Source organism: Manis pentadactyla, chromosome 11, assembly GCF_030020395.1.
Source record: "Manis pentadactyla isolate mManPen7 chromosome 11, mManPen7.hap1, whole genome shotgun sequence".
Lineage (NCBI taxonomy): Eukaryota > Metazoa > Chordata > Mammalia > Pholidota > Manidae > Manis > Manis pentadactyla.
In genome coordinates this window covers 39,137,897-39,163,331 of record NC_080029.1, presented here as the reverse complement: position 1 = coordinate 39,163,331, position 25,435 = coordinate 39,137,897, and the positions used below count along the sequence as shown (strand labels likewise).

Here is a 25,435-nt window from a genome sequence, read left to right as displayed (position 1 = left end):
AAGACAATGTTATTTGAAGACCCATGGGTGACATAAATATTCTAGAATATAGTGCCTCCCATCACAAGTTTGGTTAATTCCCATGGTATGGAGGTACTTATACATTCAGCTGTAATTGGACAAACACAACTGAAGGCTAAATAGAATTTTTATTGGTCATTTAAGATGTTCTGAGTCACCATTACCTTTTCTTTTCATGAGTTGCCACTAGCTTGATAATCTGTATCCAGGCCAGACTGCTCCCCACTGGCACCTCAAATTTGGCTTCTTAAAAACAAACTTTTCATCTGTCTTCCAAATGGCTCCTCCTCCTGCATTCCCTGCTCAGTGAATGGTTCCACCCAGTGTCCAAAACCAGAGCCCTAAAGGTCACTTCTCACACCCTTATCCACCACCTTCAGTCTGACTCAGTTCTTTTCTTTCCTTAAATTTTCCTTATGGAAGCTTTCAAAAGTGTGCAAAAAATAAAAATGAAGAGGATAGTATAATGAGGCCCCAGTGTCCCTGCAGTTTGGGTTTCCCAGGATACTCAGAGATGGAGATTACAGGTCATTTATTAGGGAGTGTTCTAAGGAACAACACATCTGGAAAGGAAAAAACAGAAGTGGTCAGAGGGAGAAACTGAGCTGAGGTGCAGTCCCAAAAGGCCTCCAGCAGCCACATGGGGAGCTCTGGACCTGGGTTAAACCCTGAGAGTTCTACTCTCATGACCTAATCTCCTCCCAAGTTAACAGGGAGGCCCAGAGCCCCCATGCTGATAGTCACTGGATGTGGGATGCCCCCTTTAGTGAGGTAGTTTTCTGCAGCCAAGACAATGCCCAAAGAAGACTGACAGCTAGGGACCACTTCTGCTGCATGCCCAGTGGCCAGGAGAGTAAGTCTTCCATTCCTGTGACATGTCGCTGTCTCAGCATTGATCATAGCACCAGTTTCAACAACCACCATCATCTCGTGGCTTTCTCATCTATACTTTCACATGTCCCTCCGGTCCCTATTCCCATTATTTTGAACTAAATAACAGACATCATAGAATTTCATTTGTAAATAATTCAGTATATGTGTCTAAAAATTGCATTTTTTTTCTGACATAACCACAATACTTTTCTCACAGCTAAAAATTAAATACAATGCTTTAGTACCATCACCCCCTCAAAGTTAACAACTTAGTCTTTTTGTTTTTGTTTCTAGGTATTCTCTCATCACCCCTTCCCTCCATGTCCATCAACACTGCTCATCAGTTCTTCCTAGGCTCCTCTGCCTCCCCTCTTACTGCCCCATCCCTGCCACACTGCGCTGTGGTCCAACTGGCCTTTCTAAAACAAAACTGCGATGATGTTATTTCCATATTTTAAATTTCTTCAGTGGAATAGTGTAATGACTGAATGTAAAACAGTAATTGGGAAGTGGAATGCCAGAGGACTTCTAGTTCCTGCATTGCATTTCTGAATCTTTGTAATATTTTCTAGGGAGTATGATTACTTTTGTTAACAGAACAAGAACTTTTTAAAAATTAGTAACTATTAATTGTCTTCAGATGAGATTTCAAGTGCTTTTGTATTCAGTAAGCCCAAAACTGTGAAGGGTCTGATAGAAACACTGACAGAAACACCAGACCTTTTATTAAACACCAGCCCATTTATTAAACAGCATATGGATGCTGGTTCCCTGTACCCCAACTCTCCCTGGGCTATACAAGGAGGGCCAGATATTCACTGCTAGGTGCATCAGGGTTTATACCATAGGAGAGGAACCCCCAAATTGTGAGACTTGGAGCTTGTATATAACAGCCAGCGCATCTGCCCATCCTCCCCTACAGAACATTGCTATGGAATGTAAACAAATCTCTAGGGTTGGGAAAGGGAAGGTATTTATATTTAACATTAAAGGTTTTCTTTAACATTGTATAGGAGGGCTTAGCCAGGGAAATAAAATAAGAGGAGAAAAAGAAAGACAAGGTATAAAGATTAAAAAGAAGAGTAAACTATCATTCACAGATGTTATAGTCTCTATAGAACACCTAAATGACCTGCAGAAAACCTATTAGAATTAGCATAGGAATGGGTGTTAGATCAATACATAAAATTCAATTGCATTTTTATATATTGGAATTAAGCAGTTAAAAAAATGTAAGGAAGTAAAATATACCAAATACAATAGCCATAGGAAAACTTAAGGTATGTAGGAATAAAATCCAATAAAAGACATGTAAAAAGTTCCTGGAGAAAAGTTATAAAGCATTAATGAAGATGCTAAAGATGACTTAAATGTATGGAAGACACAATGTGATAAAGATGTTATTCCTTCCCAAACTGACTTAAGATTTAATGCAATTCAGTCAAAATGCAAATGATGCTATTAGAGAAATTTGACAAGTTTAGTTTAAAATTTGATGAAAAAACAGAAGTCCAAGAATAGTCAAGATACTCCTGAAGATTAAAATGAGAGAATTTTCCTTCCTAATTAATATTTTTTTAAAAGAAGCTGTAGTAATTAAGAGTATGGAATTAGTGGTGAGATCTGTATCGGCCCTTGGGAGTAGATAGTAACCCCAGATACAGAATGAAGCTAGAGTGGGTACTGGAGGCCTCTTCTGCGCCAGGCTTAGCTACTTCAGTTTTGGGTTGTGGGTTGCTTAGGGATTTCAGGGTTGGGGACAGGGTAGTGGGGTTGAGGGTTAAGGAGGCTCAGGATAATAACTATATACTAACAGAAATGGAAATATTTTGGTATATTAACAGGTACAGAGCCATGGAGTTATGTATCGGCTTCAATTAACCCTGCACACTTAATATGTGACTGAAGTAGATTTTTAAATTATTGGGAAAAGGATGGGCTATTCAATCACATGTGCTGGATGAGGATGAATATGTGGGAAATACATACATACATATATATATATATATACACACACACACACATATACATATGCAAAAAAGTACAATTGGATTCTTAACTCATACCACATATAAAAATAGTTTTTAGGTGAAAACAGTGGATTAAAAGTGAAAGATAGTACTTTAAGTTTTTTGGATTAAAATTCTGGCAGTGATGTTAGCAGTTCAACAAAGATTATGCACCTCTTCCATAGGTTGGAGTTGGTGCTCGGAAGAAGTTGCCCAGTTAGGAACCACATTTCTAGGTCTCTCTGCCTGTGGATGAGGCCATGTGAATGAGTGCTGGCCAATGGAACGTGGACTGAAATGGAGTACACCAGTGCTTCTCAAACTATCTGTGGTAATGGATCATTTCTCCCTAATTTATAATGGACCAATGCTTTTGTAAACTAAACTAAAATTTACCAGAAAATTGGAATTTTTAAGTCATACCAAATATAAGCCCATTTAAAAATTATTAGATTCAACAGACATAAAGTTACTCTGTCAAACTGGTATTAAAAGCTTACAAACACTTTTTCTCAATTTCTGTCCCACTGGGTGATGGAGAGATAATAAACAATTTGCAGACAAGCAGAGGTCAGCAGACCACCCTTTGAGGGTACACCACTTCCAGGCATGGCCCATAAAAATCTCATGCAGTCTTTCCCACTCTCTTCCCCTATCTATAGGCTTAATGTCTGCTCAGCGTGGCCTTAAAAGCAAATGGCTGAAGATGGCAGAGGCTTCATCAGTCTGGGTCCCCAGACTTCTTGGAGAGAACCCTTCACACCCCATCTTGCCATCAGTTGAACTTAATGTGAAAGAAAAACAAATTTCATTTGTATTAAGCCACTGAATATTCATGAGTGATATTATTGGTATTTGCTTAACTAAAAATGAAATACAGGGAAGATACTTATGGCCCTAAGATCAACATTATCAGAATTTAAAAATTGGCTATATTAAAAATAAGAATTTCTGTACATCAAAAATCATCATAAAGGAAAAAATAAAAAGTTAAACTTGGAAAAGGAAGTTGTAATACAAATACCCTTTTAGTATTCAGAATACATAAGATGATCCTACAATCAATATGAAAAAAATCAAACAACCCAATTGAAAAACAGACAAAATATATAAACAGGAATTTCATAGTAGAGAGAATATGAATAAAAATTTAAAATTTGAGGAGATGCACAACCATATTAATAATCAGAGAGATGACTATTAAGACCACAATTAGATACCAAGTTTCGGACATGATGTGGCTGAATTGGGAACTCTCATACACAGGTAGTGAAGTGTAAATAAGTTGAACCACTCTAGAAAAACAATTTGATGTGATCTTTTAAAGTTTTACATTTGTACCTATTAACATCTAACAATTCTACTCAAGTGTATATATATTCTAGACTGCTGTAATATATAAATAGAATTGCCATATTTAGCAAACAAAAATAAGGGATTTCCAGTTAAACTATATTAAAGATAAACAGTGAATAATTTTTTTATTGATATGAAATTCAAATTTAGTTGGGTTTATATGCTTTATCTGACAATCCTACAAATAAAAGAGGACATGTACAAAACTGTTCATAGTAGCACTGTTTGTAATAGCAAAACCTGGAATTCACCTAAGTTTGCATTGAGGAAATAATGGATAAACCACATTCACATAATGGAATATTAGGCAGCAATAAAAATTAAATGAACTACAGCTGTCATAACACAAATGAATCTTAGCATTATTAAATTAAAAGAGTAATTCAAAAAATATATAATTGCAATACCATTTTCATAAAACTCAAAACCAACCACAACTAAACAATATATTGTTTAGAGAACCATACGCATCTGATAAAGTATACAAAAGAATGAGAAACAAAATAAGGTAATAGTTACTAAGGTAGTGGTGCAGGAAGGGGAATAGCAATAGAGAAGAAATTCACAGATTAATGTGACAGTGTTGGTAATGTTCTGGTTCCTACAAAGGTAGAAGATACCCAGATATTTGTTTTTTTTACTGCAATACTTATCTTGAAAGTGTTATATAAGTTTTTCTGTATAAAGTAAAAAAATTGAAATAGTTCTGTCATCAGGAAGTTAAGTGATTTGAACCTCTATCTACAGACAGAAAGCACAATGCATTTCTATTTTATTAGGATAATTTTCTTAAATAAAAATTGCATGTCTTGCAATTAGAGAAATGGCAAGAAGTACAAAATAATACTCTGTATCTAGCTCCAGTGAGAAACTAAGAGGTGGTGTACACAGAAAGCCAGTTCAGCCAAATAGGTAGAATGCATGAAATAAGTATTTTCTGCTTAGTACAGTGATAGACTGTAGCGTAGGGGGATGTAGTGGTGGTGGTGGTGAGATGTTTTACAAGGCTTCTCAAGTAGTTGCATAAGATTGCCTGGGCTACAGCGAGAGACACATTAAGCACCACATTTCGTGGGTATTGGCTAATAAAGGAAGAGTCCAGTCTGTTTCCTAGTAATCCTCTTTGGTTCCTCTTTCCACGAGGCGTTGGGTCGAGGCTACCTATAAAAGTTAGACCACTGTCAACTTTTTAAAGGAGACTGCAGTAAGGGTAAAGCCAGTTTGCACAAGTTAGCCAAATGTGGACCTAAAATCCTGGGCTAGCAGGACACTTGAGATATAAATCTCTTCAATGAAATTAAAAAGGCTAAGGCTAGCCCTTTACGTTAAGGACAACAGAGCTGGTAACACATCATACACCAATCAGGTTCAGGGAGCTTTGCGAGAGCGGGAGCACGTCAGGCTGGAGGCGGAGCCGCAGCGGCCGGATAATACGACACGGGGCGTGAGTGCGTCACGTCGTACGGGGCGGGGCGTCAAGTCTGGTTTCCTCGGCTACCGCCGTCGGCGTGACGTTTGGTGTGCGCGGCTCTGCAGCCATGGGGGCTCCGCCTGGCCTGCAGACGGACTGCGAGGCGTTACTCAGCCGTTTCCAGGAGACGGACAGCGTGCGGTTCGAGGACTTTACGGAGCTATGGAGGAGCATGAAGTTCGGGACCATCTTCTGGTGGGTATTCCTCGTCCGCTATCCGCCTCTCTCCCTGTTCAGAGGCGGCTTAGGAAGTTGCTTCCTTCCCCTTGCGCATCGCGGTGCCTGGCAACGGATGAGAAAAGCGGCAGTGTCTGATCCTCCTTCCGAATTTTTATTTCTGCTTGGCCGCCCTTCTACACTAACTCTCCATCTCTCCAACTGACCTGACCTAGGTCACCATCATTTGCTCTCCTCCAGTCTTGCTCTTATAGTAACTCATTTAAAAGAAAGCCAACACCTAAGGAAGATAAAATGCTGCGCGACTGAATTCGTTTTACATACAACAACCAGTTTTCTTTCTGAAGTGCAAATCTGATCTTGTCACCCCCCTGCCTACCATTTTCCATTGCCTTTGGGATAAAGCTCAAATTCCCTAACATGGTAGGTAAGGCCCTCCGTCACTGGCCTCTCCCCATCTCTGCTGCTTCATCTACAGCAGCCGCCCCCCCCCCCCCCCGCCCACGCCGCAATGCACTCATTTTGGTGCTCCAGCATCTGCTTGTGGCTCTTCAGGGCGTTTCCTTAGCTTGGAGCTTTCCCCTAACTCCCTTTACCTGACCTTCCTTCTTCTTCACTCAGGTTTAAGCCCAAATGACAGTTCTTCAAAGGCGTCTTCCTTTGCCTTTATAGACTAAATAAGGTGTTCATACTTTTTTCTTCTATAGCACTCTGCTTTTTTTATCTCTCGACTTAACACATTTTAAGTGTGTAGTTCAAAAGGTGGTAGATATAGTAGAGTGGTTAGGAGCACAGGTCATGGAGCCCAACTGCCTGAATTGGAATCAGAGTCCACTAACAGTGACTTTGGGCAAGTTACTTGCCTGAGCTTCATTATCTGCGACATAGGGACAATGATAATACTGCACATTGTAGTTCTGAGGGTTAAATAAGCGAATATATGTTAAGTGCATTCTAAGCGCTCAGTTAAGTGTTCATTATTATGATGATTATTACCTCTAGACAGCTCTGTAAGGATAGTGACTGGATGAATTGGGTATCCTTTAGCATATAATATTGAAGAGGCTAAATAATTGGCTGAATGAGTTCTTGTGATTAAAACTATGTTTTGCTGTATAAGATGCAAAGGTTCTGTTTTTTCTCTCTGTTGATGTTAAGTAAGTATGTACATTGCAGGGGACAGGATGGAGAGGAGAGCTATTTGTTTTACAGTTAATGAAAGGAGGAGAACTAATTTTTTTAAATGGCTCCTGAATATAATACATCTGTAAGTTGATGTAGATCAACTCTGAAAAGCAGGTGTAACTATCCTTCTTTTATAGGTGAGAAAATTGAGGCTTAAGGAGGTTAAGTGATTTCTCCATGATCACACAGCTAGTAGGTGGCGTGTATCCAAAGCACATTATCTTTCACTCTATTCCGCACTGAAAAGTGGCAGTTCAGGGAAGAATTTTCTGGTTATCTCAGTTTTTAGCTAATGAAGAAAAACTGAAATAGGAACAAAAGTAGATACCACTTGAGGATTGGTGGATTTTCTTTAGAAATTGCTTTAGTTGCCAATACTACAGTAGATATTTTACATCCTTTTAGTATATTTATTACTTGAAGAGTCCAGGTTTGGGGAGTGTAGTGGAGTTTGCTTTCCTGCTGTGGTCCTTCTTTACTTTGGTGAGCTTTGCCCTGCAGAATTGGGCGGGAAAGGGATTATGTGGTGTTGTGGCTCTCTTAAGTTAGGTGTTCCAAGGACAAAATGAAGTTTAGTATGGATCCCTGAGAGAATTGGGGACAATTTCCATTATATATTAAAATGCATATGATTTTTGTATCTTATTCTGTAACATAACAATGGTTATTTTAATAAATTAAATGTTTTAAATACTTAACCGGAAATAGTTCATAACCCTTACCCTTTTGTTCCCCAATTCAGAAAGTAAAAGTGATGCTTTAGGAAGATGCATCATGTTTACTTCGTGTATGCCTGTGCCTCAGTGTAAGAATAAGAAGCACAGGAGAAAATTCGGTCTTTTTGCTTGAACCATGAAAGGATCAGGGTGGAAAACCCGGTTTCTAGCAGCTGCTAGAATATACCGCCTTTAATTTTTGTTCATTATTGGTTTACTTAGAGTTATAATACATTTTCTTTTTGTTTTCCAGTGGTAGAATGAGAAATTTAGAAAAGAACATGTTTACAAAAGAAGCTTTAGCTTTGGCTTGGAGATATTTTTTACCTCCTTACACCTTCCAGATCAGAGTTGGTGCTTTGTATCTGCTGTATGGGTTATATAACACCCAATTGTGTCAACCAAAACAAAAGGTAATAATACTTGTTGACTTGTTTTCCCTCAACAGAAATATGAAATGTGTACAATATTTTACAATAGTCTGATATAAATCGAAATGCCAGTGTTTCAAAATTATAATACATTTGTGAAAAAATATTTACATTTAGTAACATCTTTTTCATTCCTTTTGTTTGTAGATTAGAGTTGCCCTGAAGGATTGGGATGAAGTTTTAAAATTTCAGCAAGATTTGATAAATGCACAACATTTTGATGCAGCTTATATTTTTAGGAAGCTACGAATAGATAATGCATTTTACTTTACAGCGATGCCCAAATTGGTATGTTATTCAAAACAGATTGTTTTCAAAATGAAAAATTATGCTGTTATGTAATTATGGAAATAAATAGAGTTTCTAATATTTTTAGAAAGTCTTAAAATAGGAGAAAGTGCTTTCTGCTAACTTTTTTGCAAGCAAAAATTCAATCTCTGCTTTTAAATGCAGTTTTTCTGGATGTCTTCTATTAAGTAAATTAATAGAAGAGGAACTTAGATTTGGCATCTGCATTTGCTTATTCCTTTATTCAAAGAACAGAGGTTACTGAAAGAGGACCAATGAATTTTTATTTTTTTATTTTTTATTTTTTATTGTGGGGTTTCTTTCTCTGCATTTTTATTTTCATTTTTAAAATTACATTAAAATATTATTTATTGTGATCACTGAAGTTTTTTTTTTTTTCCCTTTTTTTGAGAGGGCATCTCTCATATTTATTGATCATATGGTTGTTAACAACAATAAAATTCTGTATAGGGGACTTGATGCACAATCATTAATCAACCCCAAGCCTAATTCTCAACAGTCTCCAATCTTCTGAAGCATAACGAACAAGTTTTTACATGGTGAACAAGTTTCTTACATAGTGAATAAGTTCTTATTACATGGTGAACAGTGCAAGGGCAGTCATCACAAACTTTTGGTTTTGATCACGCATCATGAACTATAAACAATCAGGTCAATTATGATTATTCGTTTGATTTTTATACTTGATTTATATGTGAATCCCACATTTCTCCCTTATTGTTATTATTATTATTATTTTTTTAAATAAAATGCTGAAGTGGTAGGTAGATGCAAGATAAAGGTAGAAAACATAGTTTAGTGCTGTAAGAGGGCAAATGTAGATGATCAGGTGTGTGCCTATAGACTAAGTATTAATCCAAGCTAGATAAGGGCAACAAAACATCCACGGATGCAGAAGATTTCTCTCAAAACCGGGGGGGTGAGGTTCTAAGCCTCACCTCTGTTGGTCCCCAATTTCTCACCTGATGGCCCCCTTGCGACTGTGCCTGTCTTAGGTTGTTCCTTCCTTGAGGAATCTGACCCGTCTCTGGCTAACCAGTCATCTTCGGGGGCCATACAGGGAAATGTAAAGTTGGCAAGTGAGAGAGAAGCAGTATTGTTTGAAGGGACCAATGAATTTTAATATCAGTTGGTGAAAACTTGAAACCTCCAATAATATGATATTTCCTCAATCAATCTATGACAATGGAAACACTAGACTGAAAGACCCCCTAGGTTCTAGTTCTGGTTCTGCCATCAGGTGGCAAATCATGTATCTTCTCTGAATCTCATCTGAATTTGTAAGCATGTGGCATGGCATTTTGGGAGTTATTTCAGAAGTCTAGTAGTCTTTGTAAAATGGATTATCTCATAAATATATACTTAGAGCTGCTTTTATTTCATTCATGTTTACTGACAGAAAGTTTGTATTGCTGTCTTATATCAGTACTTATGAAATACCCACTAAAAAACATTGTCATACAGCTGTCATATAGAATGAAGAAAAAAGTTCAACGAGCTGAAGTTACAGAAGAATTTAAGGACCCGAATGATCGTGTAATGAAACTTATCACTTCTGATGTATTAGAGGTAAATTTGCTTTTATGCTTTTGAAATAAAAAAAAAAATTGTTTTGTTAACTATATGCTGAAGCTATACCTTTACCTACTGGGTACTGACATTTTTCTAATGACTTTAACCAGTCATAGAATGCTTATTATTTCTCTAAAGTATCATAAATAATACATCCTAAATATATCAAAATATGCTGAATTGTGCAATGTTGAGAAAAGTTTTTTCAGATGGGTAAGAAGTGATTATACAGAGTTTTACATGCATGGAAAAATATTACTCTGAGGTTAAGCTCCACTACAGACAGGGCTATGCCCTTCTAGTCAATGATTCACATTTCAAAAGGATGAATTCATATGCATGTGTGTGTGTGTGTGTGTGTGTGTGTGTGTGTGTGTGTGTGTGTATAGAGAGAGAGAGAGAGAGAGAGAGAGCTAGCTAGTTCATGAGCGAGTGTGAACAGGTGGGGGACCTTGGTCATGTTTTTTAATCTCTTGAGCCCTAGTTTCTCTGTCTTTAATACTAAGATTACAGTCCTATTTCATCCAGTTGTAAAAATTGAAACACAGTTATGCTTAAATAGTGCTGAGTATTGCATGTGGCACATAGTAGACTCTTAATTAATAAATGTTGCTTTTTTCCCCCCCAACCCTATTCAGCCTTTCTCTGTATCAGGAGTGAAAGAGGGATCAGATCTTTGATTTGCTCAAATGTCTCTGTTTGCTTTAGATGCTGCCATATTCTATTAGTTCAGCTTGTCAGGTTGCATCTGTGATGTTTGTAATTCAGGTAGCAAATTGCTTTTTAAAAGCACATTGGATCTGCTCTGTAAAATGACTTTATTTTTGAGCAAGAATTATTAATCTGGTGTCTATGGTTGGCCTTCAGATGGTCTATGTATTACCCCCCCCCTTTTAATTGTATGATGAATTGAGTGTCATACAAATGGATGCTTCGTTAGGGTGAGATGTACTGTAACTGTCTACAGATTCTCAAAGGTGTTCATGCCCCAAAAAAGGCTAAGAATTACTGCATTAGAAGGAAATTGTTTACTCAATGTCTAAAGAATAGTATAGTGCAGGAGCTATACAGGATGTTTTGTGTAGATTATTTTATTCCTCACAACATCCCTGCAAAATAAATGTTTTAAATAGTTTTCATAATTTGTTAGTTTTTTTAAAGTAAGTGTTTTTATCCCGATTTGAAGTTGAGGACACTGAGTTAGGAAATGAAGGAGCTAAGGTTCTGTGTGGCTGCAGGGCCTGTTCGTTGGTCAGCAAAGGCCTTGTTGTAGCTGGGACTCAGGTAGAAAGATATATCAGTTAGCAGACATCTGAGTAAAGTATAACAAGAATTAGGATCTTTGTCCTTTAGCAGCTTAGTGAGAAATAAATGTGATAAAAGAACTTTGTAAAACAGAGGGAATTTGAATTCTGTCTTTTTTGGCAGAGGAGAATCATTTACAAGTTTTGTAGATTGGAGAGACTTAAAGTATATATTTAAGGAGAAAGAAGGAGAGGGTGTGTCAAAGAGGGGGAGCAAGGTTCCTTCTATTGAGGAGGTCGGTGGTCTACTGTGATCAAGAGCCCAGTGGAGAAATCAGTGTTGAGCAGGAGAAGGCATACTTTTCCTCTGAAACTTGGGGGAAGGAGGTGAAAATGGATTCATATAATTTGCTGTGAATAAGAGAAACAGAAAGCAGACAGACGTGATAACCTGAACTTTAAGAGAGGGCCATGGGGGCTCAAGGATCTGAGAATTAAGAAAGTTTGGTATAGCCGTTGTGGAGAACGAAAGATTTTGGGATACCAGAAGGGATTTGCTAAGAAGCACTGATGTGAATTATAAAAAGAGAGGCAGAGAATATTTTTAACAGTGAGACGTTGTTCTTATCAATATCTTCTGATCTGAAAAGATGATTTGAATCCATTTGGTTATAATTTTTGATTATTGACTTTTTTCAACATACATTCTTAAACATGTTTTATTATTTTAAGCTCTTTTACTACAAGAATTAGAGGTTCTGAAGGTGTTGAATTAAAGGTTCTAATATTGTTAAAAATTCTTATTTTTCAGCAAAAAGGTATGGAAGATTTAGAGAATAGAGGTGTGGTGATGCACAAGAGGTATTCTTTTAGGGTGTTTGGAGAGGAGGATCAGAAGAGCCAGGCTATGAGATGCCTATTCCTTAACTTTCTCTAGGCTCTGTGGCTTGCCACAGATTTGCTTTGAGAGCCTTTTCCCTCACTGCCTGTTGACTCTATTCATCCTAGAAGAGCCTTTGACCCATTCTTGCTGATAATCCTTAGATTTAGGACTTTACTACTATCCTTCTACTGCCTGCAAATATAGTAAGCCTCCTTGTCAGCAGACCTGAATGCTGGTCAAGATTCTGCCCCTCACTACTTCTAGTTGTGTGATGATTCAGGAAACATAACAAAGTGAAGAGATTAAGATTGAATCAAAACATCTGATTTTTAATTCTGACTCTGCTACTTAAATATGACCTTGAGTCAGTGATTTCACCTTTAAGTGTGTTTCTTCATTTATACAATTATAATAATGGCTGTTATGTGTTGAGTTTTCAACATGTGCCAGGAACAATGTTAGCTGGTCTATATGTTATCTTTTTAACATTCATGGTAACCCTGCAGCAGAGGAGTTGGTCGTTTCCTAATTAAAAAAGAGAAAAGAAAGGAAACCGAGGCTTAGATAAGTTAACTAGTTTGCATTAAGTAAGGTACAGTGAAGTGCAGACCCTAGATTTGAATGTCTAAGTCCATGCACTTTCTTTTATTTCCTAAGCCTTTAATTTTGTAGCACTTTACATTATACATTGTATATTACATTATGCAGTATAATTATACTTGTAGCACTTTACATTATACTCATTTTATAAGCTTATACATAGAAGCACTTTATACTCTATAAGCTCACTTCATACTTTTACAGCAGGTTAGATGGCATTACTTAATTCTCTCCGAATGTGGAATGTGATTCTCCAATTGAGAGATTTGCTCAAGGTTACAGTCTATCAAGTGGTAGAAGTCAGACTCAAAACTAGGTCTAGCTGGTGGTCTTCCCCCTGTATTATATTGCGTGTAGTAAAATAATGGGAATATAGCACATTATAAACTATAAAAAGTTAGGGGCTCCCTATTTCTGCACACTGTTCCCATTTAAAGACCCTGCATATGGGAGACTCACCACTCTTGAGCTGCTTCTGACTGCTTGAACAGATGTTTCTCTTCCACTAAAATCTACCAGAAGTGAATAGAGGATGACCCAGGTGTTGCGGTGGCCATCTGTGTTGGAAGTGTCAATAGTTCTTTGCTGGTCTTCAAGCCAGGTTCCAATGCAGGTTTTATACAGTTTCTTAAGTCTGCCTGCAATGTGCTCTTTTTCCTTATCCCATGGCCCTGTCCATTTGGCTAGAGGTTTCTAGGGAAGGAAGGTCTAATTAGTAAATAATGCCTCAAATGGTCTCATAAATCACTCTCTATTTCTTTTAATCCTGAATCTTATCACTGAGGTAAGATGAAACTTATGGAGACAGGCACACAGGCTTTGAGATTTGTGAAATTCAGCACATCTCTGTAGAGGATTGTGGGTAAGAATCATTATATAGGAATTTCTAACAGCGCTAAAAACTGGTAAATATCTAAAGCCTGAAATGGCAATAAAACATACCTATCAATAATCACCCAAAATGTAAATGGACTGAATGCACCAATCAAAAGACATAGAGTCACTGAACGGATAAAAAAACAAGACCCATCTATATGCTGATTACAAGAGACTCAACTCAAACCCAAAGACATGCACAGACTAAAAGTCAAGGGATGGAAAAAGATATTTCATGCAAACAATAGGGAGAAAAAAGCAGGTGTTGCAGTACTAGTATCAGACAAAATAGACTTCAAAACAAAGAAAGCAACAAGAGATAAAGAAGGACATTACATAATGATAACGGGCTCAGTCCAACAAGAGGATATAACCATTATAAATATATATGCACCCAACACAGGAGCACCAGCATATGTGAAACAAATACTAACAGAACTAAAGGAGGAAATAGAGTGCAATGCATTCATTTTAGGAGACTTCAACACACCATTCACTCCAAAGGACAGATCCACCAGACAGAAAATAAGTAAGGACACAGAGGCACTGAACAACACACTAGAACAGATGGACCTAATAGACATCTATAGAACTCTACACCCAAAAGCAACAGGGTACACATTTTTCTCAAGTGCACATGGAACATTCTCCAGAATAGACCACACACTAGGCCACAAAAAGAGCCTCAGTAAATTCAAAAAGATTGAAATCCTACCAACCAACTTTTCAGACCACAAAGGTATAAAACTAGAAATAAATTGTGCCAAGAAAGCAAAAAGGCTCACAAACACATGGAGGCTTAACAACACGCTTCTAAATAGTCAATGTATCAACAACCAAATTAAAATGGAGATCCAGCAATATATGGAAATAAATGACAAAAACAACACAAAGGCCCAACTTCTGTGGGACACAGCGAAAGCAGTCGTAAGAGGAAAGTATTTAGAAATCCAGGCATATTTAAAGAAGGAAGAACAAACCCAAGTGAATAGTCTAACATCACAATTATCAAAATTGGAAAAAGAAGAACAAATGAGGCCTAAAGTCAGCAGAAGGAGGGACATAATAAAGATCAGAGAAGAAATAAAATTGAGAAGAATAAAACAATAGAAAAAATCAATGAAACCAAGAGCTGGTTCTTTGAGAAAATAAACAAAATAGATAAGCCTCTAGCCAGACTTATTAAGAGAAAAAGAGAATCAACACACATCAACAGAATCAGAAATGAGAAAGGAAACATCATGACGACCCAGCAGAAATACAAAGAATTATTAGAGACTACTATGAACACCAATATGCTAAAAAGCTGGAAAACCTAGAAGAAATGGAAAACTTCCTAGAAAAATACAACCTTCCAAGACTGACCAAGGAAGAAACACAAAATCTAAACAAACTAATTACCAGCAAAGAAATTGGACCGGTAATAAAAAAAACTACCCAAGGAAAAAAACCCCTGGGCCAGATGGATGTACCTCAGAATTTTATCAGACATACAGAGAAGATATAATACCCATTTTCCTTAAAGTTTTCCAAAAAATAGAAGAGGAGGGAATACTCCCAAACTCATTCTATGAAGCCAACATCACCCTAATACCAAAACCAGGCAAAGACCCCACCAAAAAAGAAAATTACAGACCAATATCCCTGATGAACGTAGATGCAAAAATACTCAATAAAATATTAGCAAACCGAATTCAAAAATATATCAAAAGGATCATACACCACGACCAAGTGGGATTCATCCCAGGGATGCAAGGATAGTATAACATTCGAAAATCCATCAACATCATCCACCACATAAAAAGAAAGACAAAAACCACATGATCATCTCCGTAGATGCTGAAAAAGCATTTGACAAAATTCAACATCTATTCATGATAAAAACTCTCAACAAAATGGGCATAGAGGGCAAGTACCTCAACATAATAAAGGCCATATATGATAAACCCACAGCTAGCATCATACTGAACAGCGAGAGGCTGAAAGCTTTTCCTCTGAGATCGGGAACAAGACAGGGATGCCCACTCTCCCCACTGTTATTTAACATAGTACTGGAGGTCCTAGCCACGGCAATCAGACAAAACAAAGAAATACAAGGAATCCAGATTGGTAAAGAAGAAGTTAAACTGTCACTATTTGCAGATGACATGATATTGTACATAAAAAACCCTAAAGACTCTACTCCAAAACTACTAGAACTGATATCAGAATACAGCAAAGTTGCAGGATACAAAATTAACACACAGAATCTGTGGCTTTCCTATACACTAACAATGAGCCAATAGAAAGAGAAATCAGGAAAACAATTCCATTCACAATTGTATCAAAAAAATAAAATACCTAGGAATAAACCTAACCAAAGAAGTGAAAGACCTATACCTTGAAAACTATAAGACACACTTCTAGGAATTTACCCTAAGAAAGCAGCAGCAGCCCAGTTTGAAAAAGACAGATGCACCCCTATGTTTATCACAGCACTATTTACAATAGCCTAATTAAGGAGGACACTAACAAATGGAAACTCATCCCATACTCGTGGCTAGGGAAAAGTAATATCGTCAAAATGGCCATCCTGCCCAAAGCAATATACAGATTTGATGCAATCCCTATCAAATTACCAACAACATTCTTCAATGAACTGGAACAAATAGTTCAAAAATTCATATGGGAACACCAAAGACCCCCAACAGCCAAAGCAATCCTGAGAAGGAAGAATAAAGTGGCAGGGATCTCACTCCCCAACTTCAAGCTCTACTACAAAGCCATAGTAATCAAGACAATTTGGTAGTGGCACAAGAACAGAGCCATAGACCAGTGGAACAGATTAGAGACTCCAGACATTAACCCAAACATATGGTCAATTAATATTTGATAAAGGAGCCATGTACATACAATGTGGAAATGACAGTCTCTTCAACAGATGGTGCTGGCAAAACTGGACAGCTACATGTAAGAGAATGAAACTGGACCACTGAACCCCATATACAAGAGTAAATTCAAAATGGATCAAAGACCTGAATGTAAGTCATGAAACCATAAAACTCTTAGAAAAAAACATAGGCAAAAATCTCTTGGACATGAACATTAGCAACTTCTTCATGAATATATCTCCCCGGGCAAGGAAAACAAAAGCAAAAATGAACAAGTGGGACTATTTTAAGCTGAAAAGCTTCTGTACAGCAAAGGACACCATCAATAGAACAAAACGGTACCCTACAGTATGGGAGAATATTTTTGTAAATGACAGACCCGATAAAGGCTTGACATCCAAAATATATAAAGAGCTCACGCACCTCAACAAACAAAAAGCAAGTAATCCAATTAAAAAATGGGCAGGGGAGCTGAACAGACAGTTCTCCAAAGAAGAAATTCAGATGGCCAACAGACACATGAAAAGATGCTCCACATCGCTAGTTATCAGAGAAATGCAAATTAAAACCACAATGAGATATCACCTCACACCAGTAAGGATGGCTACCATCCAAAAGACAAACAACAACAAATGTTGGTGAGGTTGTGGAGAAAGGGGAACCCTCCTACACTGCTGGTGTGAATGTAAATTAGTTCAACCATTGTGGAAAGCAATATGGAGGTTTGTTAAAATGCCCAAAATAGACTTACCATTTGACCCAGGAATTCCACTTCTAGGAATTTACCCTAAGAATTCAGCAGCCCAGTTTGAAAAAGACAGATGCACCCCTATGTTTATCGCAGCACTATTTACAATAGCCAAGAAATGGAAGCAACTAAGTGTCCATCAGTAGATGAATGGATAAGGAAGGTGTGGTACATATACACAATGGAATATTATTCAGCCATAAGAAGAAAACAAATCCTACCATTTGCAACAACATGGATGGAGCTAGAGGGTATTATGCTCAGTGAAATAAGCCAAGTGGAGAAAGACAAATACCAAATGATTTCACTCATCTGTGGAGTATAAGAACAAAAGAAAACTTAAGGAACAAAACAGCAGCAGAATCACAGAACCCAAGAACGGACTAACAGTTACCAAAGGCAAAGAGACTGGGGAGAATGGGAGGGTAGGGAGGGATAAGGGCAGGGAAGAAGAAAGGGGGTATAATGATTAGCATGTATAATGTGGCGGGTGGGGGAAAGGGGAGGGCTTTGCAACACAGAGAAGACAAGTAGGGATTCTACAACATCTTACTATGCTGATGGACAGTGACTGTAATGGGGTGTGTGTCGGGGACTTGGGGTAGGGGAGAGCCTAGTAAACATAATGTTCTTCATGTAATTGTAGATTAATGATAACAAAAAAAAACTGGTAAATATTTTTGATATGACAATATCAAAAATGTGATCTTAGTTATCACTACTGATATGTAATGATATGTTATACTACAAATAATTTCTATTAAATCCAGGTATGCAATCCTATGTTTACTAATGAATCTTTCCCCAGCATCTCTCCATACAGTGTATATTAACATTTGATTAGTTGAATTCAATGAATCCATATCTCTGGAAAGCAGCCTGTTCATTAATAAAGTTGTATTATTTTGTTTGCATGATTATATTATTTTCAGTATATGGTAGCATGTTATTCGTTATTAACTCAGTCACTTTGGAAGGTCATTTTACTTTGTGTTGGTTTTGCCAGTAATTTTCTTCTCAAAAATTAAATAAAGGACTTATCTTTTCACTTTTAGGAAATGCTGAATGTTCATGATCATTATCAGAACATGAAACATACAATTTCTGCTGATAAATCCAATCCAGACAAAGCCCTCAGCTTGATAAAGGATGATTTTTTTGACAATATTAAGAACATAGTTTTGGAGCATCAGCAGTGGCACAAAGACAGAAAGGTATGCAACTGCTTGTTTGATATCTCACCTTTATGTTTGTTTATATGTGAAAGGCTAGACATGGGTGGTAAGTTGAGAGGCAGCCTAGTTGAGTGGCTGCATTCCTGTAGAGCTAAGATTTAGAGGACTTTACTTTGCTGGTTTCAGCTTTGCTGCTTACTAGTTAAGTGATGCTGTTTATCCTTATAGGTGGATCTTATATATGATTATATATATAATTAAATAATTACAATATGAATTGTATAATGTAATATAATTTTGTAATTTAAAAAAATTTATGTAATTTTATAATTATATATATATATAATTATAGAGGAATAAGTAGTCTTGGTATACCACAGATTTATTACAAGTTTTATAATTTTGCATTTTCCAGAGGTTGCACACTGGTAGTCCTCGGGCCAAATCCTACACACAGATGTATTTTGTTTGACATGTGTTGATTCTAATATTGTTTAAAAATTTTGAATTAATTGCTAACATTTAAATATTTGTGGACCTCACTTAAAATTCCAGACATCCAACTTGTTTTAACAAATCAGAGGTTTGGTAACACTAGTTCCACTTTTCTGCATGGCAGCGGACAGAAGACCTGAATAATGGCTTCTCCCATTGTGACAGGGTATGTGCTCTCTGCCACATGCCCTACCTGCCTTGGTTTAGCTACAGATTTCATCAATACAAACATTCAATTTGGTTTTCTGATCCAAATACTGATGCTAGAGCTGCCCATGTTCCACATTAACATTTACAGCTAGAGAAGCTGTTCCTCTGGAAACCTAAACTCCCCCAGCCTTGCTAAATTTACCCTTGAAACCACTTCTCAATCTTATCTTAGTAAATACCTAGGAAAAAATAAAAGTGAAAAATAAGCAATTTCTGATGACTTTCTCTGTATCTGATAATGTGTTAGTGTTTTCCACAAATGCTAAGTAGGTATGATTATCTTACCTATTGTCTCTCAGAAAGATTTGCTGTCACTTTTTGTCTTTTCATTATATAAAGGGGGCTGGCTCAAAACTTAACTTTAAAAAAGATAAACAAGAAAAGTGATGAGAAGATGTTAGGAAGAAGGAAATAACTTTTATTTTAATTTAAAATTAAAAAAAATATTATTTTAATAAGAGAGCATATTTTAGAATGTTTGAATACTTTAAGTGCTACAAATCGGTTACATGAATGACCCAGACACTTACTCTAAAAATCTGTTATGGTACTCTTGTAATAAATGAACTGTCTTTAGTGAACATTAATAAGACCCTGAAAACCTGAAGGAACAGAGAATATATGAATTTTCTTACTAACACATGAAGTGCATGTTCATTAGTTAGAAGGATTTAGGCATTTTAATTGATGAGTTTTAAAACTGATAATTCTGAAATCTAACCATGCTCTTAATTCAGGTGGTAAACCATGCTATAATATCATGAAATAATCTTTCAGTTTTTCAGTAATTAAAAGTAAATGGTTCTCATTGTTCTGAAATGGTTTGCAATTTTTAGTTAATTTGAATCATAAATGTGTATATATAACTTTTTTGCTTTTTCAGGATCCATCCTTAAAATCTAAAGTCAAAGATGGAGAAGAAAAGAGGGAAGGAAATTCACAAGAATCAGAGGTCAGAAAAATGCACTGTATGATTGTTTACAGGCAAATAGTTTGGTTAGCTTCTTTTCATTTTGTGTGTGGCTGTGATTCTGTCTACTAAACATTATGAGCCTTGGTCAGTATTCTAATAAATATCTCAGAAAATTCTGAAACATGCATTCTCTGAAGAGCTAGTCTGTTCTTTACTGGAAACCTTATGAAAGTTCCCATCAGGTATAGATTGGGAGTGAGGATTATAATGGCTTTACGCAGGAAAATGGAAGGGTGATGGTGGAAAGTGCCCTCGTTCCTCATAGGGGCAGAGTAAGGCTTTTTAATGTCTTTTCTCACTTCCTGTCAGCCTTTCAACTAATGTGGCATTCAAGCTACTATTTACTACTTCCTGCCTCCAGAGTTTTCATCCATCTCAGTGGATGAGACAAGGATCCGTGGATCCATCTTTGGGTATAGGCAGACAAGGGTGGATTGGCCTGAAATCCAAGGCTTTGTTCATATTCTCCTTCGATCCTGAATGAAACCATCAGTAGCTGTGGGAATGGTTTAATGACACCTGCTGGGAGAATGTGATGTGTGTGTATGTGTCTGTACTCAACATGTGTCCAGGAAATGTTCATTTCTTTTACCCTACCTTCTGTCTCAAGTCTCGTAATTTCACTTAATGTTTATACTTTAACTTTTTCCTCTTTTTGTTTATTTCTACTTCCAGAGATGTGAAAGGGCAGAATCATTAGCAAAAATAAAATCAAGAGCATTTTCAATTGTTGCTCAGGTAAGTTATTCCTTAGTAAGATAATTTAGAAATTGACTTGCTGCTTTTTAAATTACACTTTTATTTTGCATAAAAGTAATACATGTACATAGTTTAGAAAGTCTAATACAACTGTCTAGTTTATATTAGCCCACAGTCTCCTGTTCTACCACTTTGCACCACTATTCCTAATCTCAGTAGGCAACCATCTTCAGTTTTTTTTTTTCTTTAGCTATTTCTTCTGGTATTTACCTGGATTTTGATGCCATTGTTCTTTAGTTTTGTCCAGCTTCTAGTATTCCTGATTGTGGAAATTTTTAGCATTCTCTCTTTGTCCCAGGAGCTGAGATTTCATGGTGATGTAACTTGGTGTAGGTCTTTTCCCATCATTTGTCTTTGGCTCTCATGATGGGCATCCTTTATATATGATAGCCTTCAGTTCTGAGGACTTTTTTTGTTTCTTTGATAGTATTCTTTGCCACATTTTTGGTCTTTTTCTTTTCTTGAACCTTTATTTTTTCAGTTTTTATATTTTCAGGAGATTATTTTCTGAACCATTACATTGAATTTTTTATTTTGTTGACATTTTTTCATTATTAGCCTTCTTCTCTGAGTCTCAATTAAAAAATATATATATATATGTTATCTGGATGCAGTATGTATCTTTATTTATTTGAGAATGTTAACAAATGTTTTTGGAAGTTTCCTCCTTTCCCCTCAGAGTTCCTATTTTTGTATATTGTGATTTCTGTCTTTCATTTTGAAGACTTTTTTTCAAATGTTTGAAGGTCCTCAGATCATATTTAAGAGGGGTCATGTGGTGATCAGCTTTTTAACCTCAGTATTTCTTTTTCTTGAAATCTAGTCATTTTTACCAGAGAGCAACCTTCCACTTCCTTGTCTGGCGGAGGATAAGGGTAAATAAGTCTGGCTGCCAATAAGGGAGCCTACACACCCCGGCAAGGGGCTTACCCTTCCTTATTCAGGTTTTACTTACCCTCTCTACTTTCAGTAGGAGGATTTATCACCTTCCTCAGCTAAGCCAGTTTTGTCAAGCCTACAGCTTCTCTGGTTTATTACCTCTCCAAAGAGGAACCCATTTTTTACAGGAGGTCAGTTGTTTAGTTTGGAGATTGGGAAATGGAAGACTGTAACCTATGTAGATTTTCAATATACCTACCCATTTTTTTTAGCTTCATTTCTGATGACTCCAATTCCTGATCCCCTTGGATCAGTTTGCTTTGTAGTACCTTCCTCAGTTCAGGTAATTAGGTTTCAGCTTCCTTCATTCTGTTAAGTTGTCACTTTTCCACTTCCAAAATTTTATTGTTTTGTTTACAACTGCATTGTTTCCTGTTATCTCTATTATTCATTTTTATTCCTTTACTCTCATTTTAGTGGGGTTTTAGGAGGGAACACTGATAAATTTATGTGCTTTATACCTTATCCCTTATTTTTTTCTTGAATTTTGTTCATGAGTCTAAGAATGTTTTTATTCTGTAGGAAATTACTTTTCATTTTCTGGTTGTAGAAATAAAAAGGAATAAATAAAAAATTAAAAGTGACTATAGATTAGTTAAGTGTTTCATATTCACTATGCCACAGTAAACTGAGTATAAATTATTGTTGAATGAAAGCACCAACGCTGATAAATTAATTATTCCAAATTCTTTTTAACCAGAACTATTTCCATACTGTAGTGCTAATTGATGTTTAATGTATATTATGATTAATCATAATGTAACATTATGAAATACTTTAAAGTCATTAAGTCATCAAATTATAATCCCCATAAATTGTTGTAAGGGTGTGTTACTGCCCAGTTGTGGGTTTTTCTTTATTGAGGTAGACAATGCTTTGTAGCATTTTAACACTTGTTAATACCTGCACTGCATGTATGGCTTTAACTGAAAATTCCTGTGTCAGTCAGGACTCTGCTTAAGCAAATAAGAGAATGTTGGATGCAACGGAAAAGCCTTTGAACTGCCCCTCCACTTCCCACCTTTTGTGTGGTTTTCACGGTTTTCATGTGCTTTTCATGACAGCTCCAGTCTTGCATGTTCCTACTTTAGGTTCAGGGCACAGGGAGAATTATTCCTGATGGTTACACAGAATTCTAAGATTGAATCATATCAGTTGTGATACAGATCACATGCCCAGCCCTGAACAAATCCCAGTGGCCATGGGAATGTGAAACTTATTTTGACTTGATGGGGCCACATGGCCATACCTAGAGCCAGACATAAAGTAGTTCATTTGAAACACCTGGTGGTAACTAAGGAGCCTAAAATGTTATTAGGAGAAAGGGAGAATGGTATTAGACAGTAAACACAGTACTTGTCCTTTACACTTCCATTTCCCAGTCATGCAACTGCAAGTATATTTTAACTCAACAACTAAATTTTTACCCAGCATAAGTAGATGATGATGACAGCTGCAGGGAACTTTTCCTGTTTTATGGGTAGAGTATGTACATGTGACAAGAATTAAACAAGTCAGATAATGTTAAGGTACTTCATGGCAACCATTTCTGTAAATCTTTACTCATATTTATGTATTTTGTCTTTCCCTTAATTATCTGTCACTTGGGATTCATTTATGATTCATCGTGGTTAATTGGATTTCTAACTCTTAAGGCATCTAAGTCAAGAAGGCATCGTCAAGTCAAACTTGACTCTTCTGATTCTGATTCTGCATCTGGCCAAGGACAGATCAAAGCAAGTAGAAAAAAAAGAAACAAAGAAACATTGAAATCAGCAGGAAGGAAGATGTCTTCCAGAAACAGAGGTAATATTTTAAAGTCTTTTTTTGCGACTCAACGAGGGAAAATGGGTCGTATTTACAACCTCCCCTCACTGTTTGTTAAAGGGGCTTTAGACGTCATCAAATTTATTATTTCATTGATAAAGAAGTTTAGACCCATACAGATTTAAATAACTTATCCAAAAGTGATATAGTTATATAATTATTGAATCAGCCTAAAATTATTCAGAGGATAGCTTATTAGTGATTTTTCTGTCTGAATCATGTGTAATAAGACATGCTGAGTAATATTCTATAAACCAGATTTCCCTTTAGCTGCACTAATTAAGCTGTACCTGCTTTTCTTTTGAAATATGGTGCCTATGAAATTACCTTTGGTATTTGGTTCTTAAATAAATTATGTATTTTAATAGTTGAATTTTTAAAATTACATGAATAATATAGATTCACCATATGTAAAGTTTGGAATCTGATTAGTAGGCTCAGGAAAAAAAAAGTGTTAGAAACATTAGTAAATACTTAATGCCTAATATAAAACACACTCCCATCTACTACAGTAGTATGTGAAGATATGTTATAGCCTTTTAACATGGTTTTTCTTGTATTGAAGCAGCAGAGGGAGAACTGAAGTTAAATATCTTTAATACAGTCCAGATATGACTAAGTTCTTACATAGTTGCTTGACAGGCACTGAGAATTCAGAGGAGATGCCAAACATAATAAGGATAATCAAGAAATACTTCAAAAGTAGGAATTGTTAGTTCTTTTTACAAAGTTAGTGGATATTGAGAAGAGAATTGTTAGACCGATGTCATTTATAAGTATTACTAAAAAATCCTAAATTATAGATGACAAAAGAATCCCTTGTACAAAACAACTTGACTGAGTACATTCATTCTAGGATACAGGGCAATTAGGAATCTATCAATATAATTTGCCATTTAAATAGGTTAAAGGGGAAAATGTGAATTCATTTTAATAGTTAAACCAAGTTTACACATTTGATAAAATCCAGCATCCATTCTTGATGAAAAATAAAGTTTCTTGGTTGGGGGCTGAATAGTAAATATTTTAGGCTTTTTGGCCATGTCCTTTTGTCACAATTACTTAACTGTGCGACTGTAAGGTGAAAATAGCCAGAGACAATACATAAACAAATGAGTGTGGGGTTTTTTCCCCCCAAAATTATATTTACAAAAATAGGCAGTAGACCAGATTTGGCCTGGGGACATAGTTTGCTGATTCTAGCCCCACATAAAGAAATAGATGGCTATATCTTTAATTTAATTTGTAAAAGTGGATGTGTATATTTGTGTGTGTTATTAGACCAAAAGCTACCTAATATTTGATGGCAAGGCATAGAAGTCACAGTTTTGTTTAACATTGCTCTTGAAGGGCTATTCAGATATAATGTAGACAGGAGAGTGAAGTGAGATAATGATTCCAGAAAGAAAGGCTACAAAATTATCATGATTTGCAAATGACTGATTTTATGCCTAAAAAATATCCTCAAGATAATTCACTGAAAAAAATTATGAATAAAAAATTTAGTAAGGTAAGGGATACAACTACAGACCTTACAGAAATTAAAAGGATAATAAGGGAAAATTATAACTTTTTACCAGTAAGCTAGACAGCTTAGATAAAATGGATATATTTTCTAAAAGACATGGACTTCCAAAACCAATACAAGAAGAAATAGAAAATCTGAGTAGTTGTATGTTTACTAAAGAAGTTAAGTTCCCAGATGGCTTCACTGGG

General features: G+C 36.3%; 1 protein-coding gene and 1 long non-coding RNA gene across 2 annotated transcripts in view; one reads left to right on the top strand and one right to left on the bottom strand.

Annotated features, from left to right (window-relative positions):
• The window catches only part of LOC130679496 (uncharacterized), a 257,600-nt gene that overhangs the window by 170,868 nt on the left and 61,297 nt on the right, over positions 1 to 25,435 (bottom strand). The gene's annotated exons all lie outside the window — the stretch shown is intronic.
• SNAPC1 (small nuclear RNA activating complex polypeptide 1) overlaps positions 5,715 to 25,435 on the top strand; it is a 35,960-nt gene continuing 16,239 nt past the window's right edge. The window contains exons 1-8 of the mRNA XM_036919533.2: positions 5,715 to 5,925; positions 8,062 to 8,221; positions 8,387 to 8,527; positions 10,013 to 10,117; positions 18,397 to 18,555; positions 20,105 to 20,173; positions 20,870 to 20,932; positions 23,548 to 23,698. Of these exons, the coding sequence (XP_036775428.2) occupies positions 5,798 to 5,925; positions 8,062 to 8,221; positions 8,387 to 8,527; positions 10,013 to 10,117; positions 18,397 to 18,555; positions 20,105 to 20,173; positions 20,870 to 20,932; positions 23,548 to 23,698 (976 nt within the window). The 5' untranslated portion in view covers positions 5,715 to 5,797. The remainder of the gene's footprint in view (positions 5,926 to 8,061; positions 8,222 to 8,386; positions 8,528 to 10,012; positions 10,118 to 18,396; positions 18,556 to 20,104; positions 20,174 to 20,869; positions 20,933 to 23,547; positions 23,699 to 25,435) is intronic.